The 10,780-nt window shown below is 28.8% G+C and overlaps 1 protein-coding gene and 1 long non-coding RNA gene across 4 annotated transcripts in view; both read right to left on the bottom strand.

Annotated features, from left to right (window-relative positions):
* Positions 1-10,780, bottom strand: part of LOC139426605 (uncharacterized) — a 207,800-nt gene that overhangs the window by 4,269 nt on the left and 192,751 nt on the right. The window lies entirely within an intron of this gene.
* Positions 2,672-10,780, bottom strand: part of LOC107448543 (uncharacterized) — a gene marked incomplete at its 3' end in the record, with an annotated part of 81,432 nt that continues 73,323 nt past the window's right edge. For all 3 annotated transcript variants that reach the window (XM_043052770.2, XM_043052771.2, XM_043052772.2), the window contains 3 exon segments: positions 2,672-2,729; positions 4,808-4,871; positions 9,173-9,275. In XM_043052770.2, the coding sequence (XP_042908704.2) occupies positions 2,672-2,729; positions 4,808-4,871; positions 9,173-9,275 (225 nt within the window).

The raw sequence follows: 10,780 nt of genomic DNA, 5'->3' as shown, positions 1-10,780 counted from the left end.
ATATATATAAAGCTTAACAAAACCGAAGTGGATATAAATTTCACATTTTAAAATCATTTAATAACAGTTCAAAGTGATTTGAAATTAAGAATTAATAGTTATTTCATTTAGTTAAGCAAAATCCAAGTCTTGATCAAGTTTCCCCGGTCAAGCTTTTCTATAAATAACGTCACTACTTTCTTAACTTCTGTCCTTTTTTTCCCTTTATACTGCGCAGGTTAGGAGGCGTTGTTTTTATGTTTATTTTATTTTAGTTGTGTCTCGCAGTCAGTTGTGCTATCTAGTTATTGAATTTTTATTTCAAGTAAGCTTTTGTTCATACTATTCTGAGGTATTTGTCTTGTTTTTATTCTTCTGTATTTGTTTTATGTATTTTATATTGTATATTATGTATTATATTCTTTTCCTGGACTTTGACAAAACCTTTGGAGTACAGAGAGAGCAATTTTGGACTTTTGTCTTGATCTCTCAACAGAAAAGGTTTTGCTTTTATGATTTCCGGAGCTGGTACCCCCTGAAGACGTCAGCTTTGGTTGTCATATTTACCCAATTTTTTTAAATATTTTTATTGTCTCATTTGTTTCAATTCCTTTTGGATTTACTGCTGCTAAGCTCGTTTTTCCATTGGAAGTATTATTATTTTTAATTGCTTTAAAATTGGGAATTCCTTACTTAATATAAATATAAATACAAGTTACAAAACGAACTTTAGTTTTTGTAGAATGTAGAAGGCAACCACACACTCAAGCCGACTAGTTCTTGTTTGCAAACAATTTGCTTACGATATCCAAACTGCGGCCAACATCGGTGTGTCGAAAGCGAGAAAGGACCGGCTATCACTGGTATTCGAATCCGTTCACCTCATTGGAAGGCAAACGCTCTATCCTATAATCAACCACGGGAGTATCAGACTAAGCTCTACAACCTGGGTCACCTGAGCCACCACGAAACTTGAATAAGGAAATAGAGTTACTTGCATTTCTTATTCGATATTTATTTTAGAGCTATAATTGCTCAGTAGAATAGAAACTGCAAAAATCCAGCTTCGCACAGGTGTAACTGCTCTTTGTGAATGAGAACCAACATACATTTTTCAAGTAATGAAGGATGTTTATATATCACATGTATTAAAAAGAGTATATTTAAAACTTAAATTATCATAACTATTGAAAGGTTAATATTAGACATAAGCACCTGTCGAGTTTTTTTTTCTGGCCACCAAAAATTGAGTTCAATGTCATTTTATTCTCTAATGGAATACATTAGCAATCAAAATAAAGAACATTTTTGAAGGCCCAAATTTCAGCTGGATCCTTAAGCTTGATAAAAATATAAGCTTTAACTATTATCTCTGTGATGTTACAATTGGCATTACATACTATTTATTTTCTATCCTTTTAAAATATCTTTCATTACGTAAGCTTTCTTTATTAATAGAATTATATTTAAAATAAACCAAAGACGTAATTTTTTGAAACGAGCAGAAAATATTTATTATTCTCTTATACATCAATGTTACGGATACTTTTTATTTCATTACTAATGCAGACTTATTAATTCACCGTCGCCTCTAATCGAAAACAAAAATCTATTCATAACTTTTTATTCTAATTTCTAACCGCTAAATTTTTCGGTTGCATGGCTGCAATAATTCTCATAAATTTGGCGACTCGTGATCGCCAAGCTGTTCTTTTAAACCCAATATTGTTATGCTGGCTGGCTTTGTTTTGGCTATGTTATATTTTGATAAACCGCCAATTTTTGATCTCCTACCCATACTTTCAGTGTCCGTTAGAAATGATTATATTCACTTTTAATTTCAAATTTGTGGAGACTGGGAGTGCCCTTACGGGCCTCCCCAGTCTCAANAATTTCTAACCGCTAAGTTTTTTTTTGGATGAAGAAATGGCCATTCTCTATATCACCAATTATGCTTAATAAAATCTAAATTTCACTAAACAATTTGTATATTCTTCCCCGGAGACTGTATAAAGTTATTTTCAACTATACGAATATTGGCGGTCACTGACGGAGAACCAACTTCCGCCATAATCTAACCGTTGCAAGCTTAAATATGTTGCAATTTAAATCAGAAAAAAAAACTCAAAACTTTCGGCGGAACCCACACTGTTCGATGAGAAATACTAATACAATAGTTTTTAAATATCTATACTTTTAATGATTTATTTAATATATTGTTGTTGGAAAAAAATATAAATATGCATTTTAAAATTTGAATTTTCATTTTTTATTGACATTTTGCTTCAATAATATTATATAATAATAATCCAATTATTAAATAAATATTTGATTACCGGGTGAATAAAAACTTATTACGACAAGTTTGAAAAATTATTAGAAGCTAATAAAAAGGTCCTAACAACGGATCAACTGTGACCTTAAGACGCACCTCTTACATGCCTACTAAAAATGAAAAAATAATTTTAAATTTATCACCCACTAAGCGAAAAACATTAAAAAAAAGTGATGAGCTTCGATTTTCTTTAGGTTCCATAAAAAAATATTCTTATTTTTAGAACTCTTGAAAAAACTTATTTTATTTTTTTTAATAATTTGTATTTATTTCTATTTTTCAGATTTTAAAAATGGATAGTAAACGACACTGCTCAACAAATCATAATTATTCTTACAGTATTACAAAATATCATACCATAGATCCCTCTGCGAATAGTTCGGACACTTCCTTATCAACCTCGTAATTCTGTTCTCTGAAATGAAATAATTAATTTTTACTAATTTAAAATAATTATTTAATCTTTTCAAATCAATTTATCAAAACATCTTAAATTCAGCGTATAAGATAATTGGGTAGAGATAGAGAGAGCAAAGAGCCATTAGTCGACAAAAGTACTGTAACAAAATTACAGTTTTCTTTGTTTTTCCTTTTTAATTGTGATAAATTTGTCTCTACAGTAGGAGATAAAAACACAGCAGAATGACATTTTTGTGTGTATTTTGTCGAGACTTAAATCCGTTGTATTTAAATTCGTTGTATTTTCTACACTCACTTTGTTTTAAAATAACAGGGCTCTTTTCCTTTTAACACGAATGCTTTAAGCATGTGTATTTTTAACTTAAATTATGTATTTGAACAAACTTTACCTGCCTTAATAATGCACAAATAATTATCCTTAATTGGTTTCATAATAATAGTAATAACAATAAAAATTAGCTTTGCTTAATAATAAATAAATAAATAAATTTCTGAAAGAAAATCGTTTGTCTTCAATGTCCAGAAGGATAAAGATGATCCAAAGTTAAATGTTGCTCGGGTATATTTAGATGTTACGATAATTATTAAAGATCCTTGAGTCAACTTGAATAATATCCCACTTAATATATCTTTCTCATTATAACTGATGTATCTAGAAGATGGAAATTGTAATTCGATGTAATTTACTTTATTTGCTCAATTTGAACAATATGCATATATCTTTCCCATCATAACTAATATATCTTTTTCTCATGTCTAGTAATCTATGGTTAGTTAGAGACTTTTTCTAAATTGGTGACAAAATACAAGGGATATTCGTGGTTTTTAAAATTTTAAAATATTTACGCATCATATTGTGCTAATTCTTGCATACATTGTACTAATGAGAAATAAGAAATGCACAGTCCTGGAAGTATCGTGGTAGCTGGAAATTGAAACTCGATGTAATATACGCATTTATTTTGCTTAATTTTTCTCAACTTTAACAATATACAGCTTTATATATCTTACCCATCACAACTAACATATCTTTTTCTCATGTCTAGTAATCTATGGTTAGTTAGAGACTTTTTTCTAAAGTGGTGACAAAATATATATGATATTAGTGGTTTCATAGAATTTTAAAATATATTTTCGCATTATATTGTGCTAATTCTTGCATACATTGTACTAATGAAAAATAAGAAATGCACAGTCCTGGAAGTATCGTGGTAGCTGGAAATTGAAACTCGATGTAATATACGTATTTATTTTGCTTCATTTTTCTCAACTTTAACAATATACAGCTTTATATATCTTACCCATCACAACTAATATATCTTTTTCTCATGTCTACTGATCTATGGTTAGTCAGAGACTTTTTTCTAAAGTGGTGACAAAATATATATGATATTAGTGGTTTTATAGAATTTTAAAATATATTTTCGCATTATATAGTGCTAATTCTTGCATGCATTTTACTAATAAAAATAAGAAATGCACAGTCATGGGAAAGTCCTGAAAGATTGAAATTCGATGTAATATACGTATTTATTTTGCTTAATTGTGAGGGTTTTGTTATTTTATAAAGTAAACAGCTTGCTATTATATTTGATGAATGCACTAAATTTGAAGACGCATATGCATGTCGATAAAAATCCGATACGCGAAGGATTTACATACTCATTTAGGATTATTTTTTTAATTTACCAGATCGACATTTATTTAAGTGCGTTTTCGATCAAACATTTCACTATTTCAAAAGCATGATAAAACGAAATAAATGTATTTTTCTTGTGAATATTCCAGAAAACTGCAAAGTATTTTCCTGGGTAAAATACTAAGACAAATTTCGATTTAAGACTGTCCCTTCAAAAGTGTGGCTCATTTTCAAGTTACTTCAATCCCATTACTTGTATTGTTATTTTTATCAATAAATTGATAAAAATTCTCTCATCATAATTATTTAAAATTTAATTACCTAACTCATTATATCAGTAATTCAGTGTGAATTTATTCTTTATTAGAAAAAAAAACTTAGAAAATGAATTGTTTTTGTTACAAAGATGCTATAAGAGTTGTTAATTTACTTACAGGCATGCTGGCTGGCATTCTTTAACACATTCTTTTGTCATGGCGTGAGTAGTAGTTTTTATATCTAATAAGAAAACGTCTAAAATAAATTTATTATCTAAGTTAGTAAATAAATTGTGCAGCATGTAATACTAATAATGCATTTCCGTGGCATTCGATTTTTTTAATTATCCATACATTTAATTATCTTTAAAATAATTTTAAAGAATTAACTCATTGCAGTGTTTAAGAAAAGATTTAATTATAAGTCTGAATTTAATATTTGCATAAATACTACATAATTCCAGAAGTGGCCATAAGTCATTTAGACGAAAAAATTGTAACATTTGCAGTGGAACGTGTTTTATATGTGGCTATAATGACTGAGATAGTGGTGACAATGGAAACTGATATAGTAATGACAATAGTGCCTGATATTGCAGCGACTTTCAAGTGTAAATGATGGTTAATACAGGCATAAAGCATCTTATCGTACCTTCGATAATAATGCCGATAAACATACATAAGTCACAAAATTTTACGTTTTCTTTTTAATCGAAAATCCATTTTTATGAAATTTTTTACGTAGCCCTACATTTATATGTGTTTTATTAATGTCTAGGAAGAAACTCATATAAACTCACAAAAATGAACATTATAAAAAGCTACAAGAGCAGACGATAAAGGAATGAAAGAAGATATTCAGATAGATCATAGTTTGCTTCAAAATACTTTTCTTATAAATTTTATTCCAAACTGTCCACGGGAGTCATTAACCTCCTTTACTTGTCAGATAAATTGCCAATTAAGAAGTCATTCTTTGCAGACGCTTCATAATCCTTTATTGGCACTTTGATGAAAGTGAATATTGCCAAAAGTAAAGCCAATTTAGCCAAATCAATGATATCGAAAGTTAATATTTAAATAATTTACCAAATAATTTAACTCAAAGAAAATTAAAAAATTATACCAAATTAAAGGATTACACCACACATTTTTTATGCTAATATACAGGGTGATTCTAAAAAGATGGTCAAAATTTTAGGAAGCGATAGTACGCACCCAAGCAAACAATTTTTAACGAAGAATGCAAGGTCGAAAACAAGACGCAAAACCGCTAGAGGGCGTCAAAGTTTATGTTCTTATATGAGGCAAAAACACACAAAGAACGATGAAGTTAAGTTATAAAAGCAAATTTCATGGCATGTGATTACATTAAGTGTTCAAAACAGTGGCCGGCAGCGGCTATGCACGCTGTGCAACGGCGAAAAAAAGAAAGGCGGACATTCTGAAACACACCAGGCATATCACGAACTTTCACTGCAGCAGCCGGAAGCTTGGCGACGAGTAACGCGGCGCAGTAACTCGCAACAGGAATGGAGCTTTCACGTTTGCATCAAACAACTTTCCAAATGCGCCAGCACCTTTGCGTTTTGTTTTCGACCATGCATTCCTTGATCAAAATTGTTTGCTTGAGTGTGTACTATCACATCCTAAAATTTTGCCCATCTTTTTAGAATCACCCTGTATAAAGCGACTGAAGAAAGAAATATTAAAAATAGATTTTGTGATATCCCCTATGACGTAGCATTAAATAATAATTCGTTTCACACTTATATTGAAATAAAACGTTAGTCGTTACATTTATTGAGAAAAAAACAGACTAATATTTAGGTTTTCTTTTTTTGTAAGTTTGAATAAAAGTTGCTTAAGAGTTTTATTTACTGAGAAAGGGGTTAGGGTAATTTTGAATACAAAATTTTAAAAAAATTGCAATGAAGTATGAAAATCCTATAATAACGTGACAATTTTGAACAAAAGTGGAGAATTTATAAAAAAGGAACAGGCAGCATTCTGTAAGGTAAATTCCGATTAGGTAAAGAATAATGTGTAAGTAAGTAAATTAAGTCATAATCTAAACGACAGCAAATAAAAGGTAGTGTATTTTTTAATTTAAACAACAAGTTCTGCCAGATAAGCTCCATTTTTTAAAAGATTTTCAAAATAATTATTATGGTAAAATCAATTAATCACCATAATTAAATAAATATTAGTATAAAAATTACTGTAATTTACAGTAAGAATAGATTTTACTTTAAAATCGATTTTACGGATGATGCAGCCAATGTACCGGTTCTTTATAATGTAATTTGATCAGAAACGTTTTACAGTGTAGCTTTTCTTCATATTGAAGTTTTGCGTCATTTTCCGGATTAACATACACTGAGCTGGCTAAAGATAGGTTAAACTGTCACGAATAACTTTCGCAAACTCAAAACACTTCAAAAAAGAGTATATTTTTTTTAAAAAATGAGTTCACAAAAAAGTTCTGATACGTGTGGTAACAGAGCAGTTGAAAAACATATTTAATTTACAACACCATTTTTTTCAGTTAAGGAGTGCGTAATGATTCATGCCTTTACCTTACTACTATGTAGGTTGGCAGTATCTCTCATGAGATTATACCTTATATACAATTCAAATATTACCCATTATATTTTAAAATAAAAATATTTATTTCAGATTTTATGAAATGCAAATTCAAGTTTTGTTCTAATGAATTTACAACAATTCTTGAGAAACCTCGTTAATTTTAGGAAGTTATTAAGGAAGTTAATTAGGAAGTTAAGATTTTAGTATTAAATTACGAAGAATTTTTTGTTGTATTGAGCTGTGAAATTAGGACAACTTTTCAAAATATATGAAGACGCATGCTCCTCATGTTTAATAAACTGCGAGATACAATGACTGATTTTCTAGTAATAATATCGATTCTTTTCTTTTACTCTATAAGCTATTTATGGTAAATTAAATAGTAACAAATAAAGTGAAAATAAAATAGAAGGTTGAAGTGTAAAACTCAAATGAATAAAATTGTTGGTAGGTTGGAGTTTATTGACACAAGAGCCAGAAATGGCTATACTGAGCCAATCAGTAGGTTAAAATTGGTCTTTAGGTAAAACTGATATATCTTTTCTTAAAGTAGAGAATAAAGTCCTATAGTGTTGATAAACTTTAAAAGATTGTGACGTATAGTGTGTCCAAGCCAAAAATTGAAAACCAGTATAAAAGCTGCCAAAAAGTTTATTCCTCAAGTGTTTGAATAGTTTGAAGTCTTTTAAAATATGTTCAATAGTAATGTTAACACGACATAAAAAAACAACTAGTTACTGGTTCATATTTTAGTAAGTGCATGTGGGTAAAACGGGAATGACCAATGCACAGTCTATAGATTATAACCTGGGTTTTGCGATCGACATGAATTGCTTTAAAGTTGTCAAGATTAGGATAAATATCATGCAGTTTATTATTAATTTGTTTATTCCTGTGATGCTACAATTGTCATTATTTGTTTTCTATCCTTTTAAAATATCTTTCATTACTTAAGCTTATTTTTATTAATAGAATTTCATTTAAAATAAAATGAGAAGAAAATATTTATTCTTCTCTTATAGATCAATGTAACGGATACTTTTTATTTATTACTAATGCAGACTTATTAATTCACTGTCGCCTCTAATCGAAAACAAAAATCTATTTATAAGTTTTTATTCTAAATTTCTAACCGCTAAATGTTTCGGTTGCATGGTTGTAATAATTCTCATAAATTTGCTGGCGACTCGTGATTGCCAAGGTGTTCTTTTAAACCCAATATTGATATGCTGGTTGGCTTTGTTTTGGCTATGTTATATTTTGATAAATTCGCCAATTTTGGATCTTCTACCCATGAGGGATTTCTTTTGAGGGATTTCTTTTTGTTTGAATGAAGAAATGGCCATTCTCTATATCACCAATTATGCTAAATAAAATCTAAATTTCATTAAACAATTTGTATGTTCTTTCCAGGAGACTGTATAAAGTTATGTTCCACTATACGAATATTGGCGGCTACTGACGGAGAAACAAGCCTCCGCCATAATTCTAATGTTCTTTCCAAGCCTGTTGTACTGTAGATTTACAAATTCGCTTAAAATCAAGAGCTGTTATAAGGTTATTGCTTTGAGTTGGTTGAGTGAGGTTGATTGAGGTTGAGTGATTTAAGCCGTTGAATCAACACGGTCCTTCCAGAACATAAAATATAATGATGGAAATTCATAGAGATATAAAATGGAAATTTAAATCATATAAACACGAATAACGAATTGAACTCAAAACTAGCACCTTCAAATGTTTGACTTTTTCAAAAGCATGCCTTCTTCAAAAATGAAAAAATAGGAAATAATAACATTGAATGATTAGAAATATTATCATTGATTAACATTAACATGTAAAATAAATTAGCTCGAAAGTCGTTCTTTGATGCGTTCCGAACCAATTTTTCTCCCACTCTGTGTGTAATATTTTTGTTATGACATAACTTATTATTTTTCTATGAAATAGTGTTACTTTTTCCACAGAGATTTTCCAAATGAGGTTCATAAGAAGTGAATTCGTCAATACATTTGCCCTCTGACACAAGCTTTCTGAATTTGCAATACTCAATGCAACTCTGAAATAAAATTGAAGAAATAAACTATCATCTGAGTTAGCTTTTAACAACGACTAAAATTAAGCATCTTGTGCACCGTTTTTAAAACTTTTTTGCACAAAGATTAATACAACATTTAAGACAAAGATTAATACAATATTTTCACAACAATTCAGAATCAAAATAATAGATGCATTCTAAGTGTATTTCAAACATATTTTCAAATATGAAATTGAAAAAAATATAAATATAGGTTGTATTCAAATCAAGGGGGGAGTGCAAAAATATCTTTCCCAACATTTTAGCCGAAATGACATAGACACACAGAAAATTTTTTATATTAAATAAACATTATCAAAAAATATTGACTTTTGAAAATTTTAAAGTACTTAAAGCTTTTTAATTAGCAAAATTCATATATAAACTGGGTCTTACATATTTTGTATTACTTTAGTGTTTTGAAAAATTATTAAATGTGATTTATAATCCTGAAGCCTTTATCATGAAAGAGAAAGACAAATTTATTGCTTAGCAGTATTTTTTTGAAATCTATATAGAAGAAACAATTTTAAAAAGTTTTTTTTAGATTCAACTACAGGATCTTATTAATGCTTTTATATTATCTTATTATATCTTATCTTCACATATTTTGTTCTCATATCTTAATGTTACAACAAAAAATATAATAAAGTATTGAAATGATTATGTTATAAAAAAAAATCTGAGGAATCTTAAATGCGAAGTATTTCGTAATAACCGCCTATAATATATATTTTAAGAATTCATCTGAAAACTGAAATAAGAAATTCGGCATAGTGGTATCAAATACAGAAAAAGGAAAATAATACTAAAGAAACCTTTGAGAGAGGCACAGTAACAAATAATAGAAGGAGAATTATTCTGTGACAAAATTTGGTAATGAAACTTGGTGTTACAACAATTGCCTTTCAATTCCTCCTTTATTTATTTCGACAAGCAAATAGTTTTCAACCCGTCTTACTTGGTATTGGCTCGTTATGATTTCCTGGAGCCTTTATCATTTCCCTGTTTAATTATTACTTAGTAACTACAAATATTCATACTTTTTCCTTCATTTTTGATATGAATTCTGAAGACATATAATAACGCTTATCATATATTATATCATATCATATCATCATTATATCATATCATATCATATCATCATTATATCATATCATATCATATCATATCATTATATCATGTTGATCATATCATTATATCATAACTATTATATCATTATATCATAATTATTATACCATTATATCATAATTATCATATCCTTATATTATGATTATTATATCATTATATCATAATTATTATATCTTTACATAATTATATCATGATCACATATCAATAGATACATTAAACATTGAAAATAACTGCCTTGGTATACGAATCTTCATGATGAATCTGCTTCTAATGATGAATGAACTTCTAATATTAATCCCCTCCCAAAAGAAGCATCTATTGACATGTGATAATGTGATAAGGATATCAATATATCA

This window comes from Parasteatoda tepidariorum, chromosome 9, assembly GCF_043381705.1.
Source record: "Parasteatoda tepidariorum isolate YZ-2023 chromosome 9, CAS_Ptep_4.0, whole genome shotgun sequence".
In the NCBI taxonomy this organism is placed as follows: Eukaryota; Metazoa; Arthropoda; class Arachnida; order Araneae; family Theridiidae; genus Parasteatoda; species Parasteatoda tepidariorum.
Note: the sequence above shows the minus strand (reverse complement) of the source record. Positions and strands in the feature narration are given on the sequence as shown.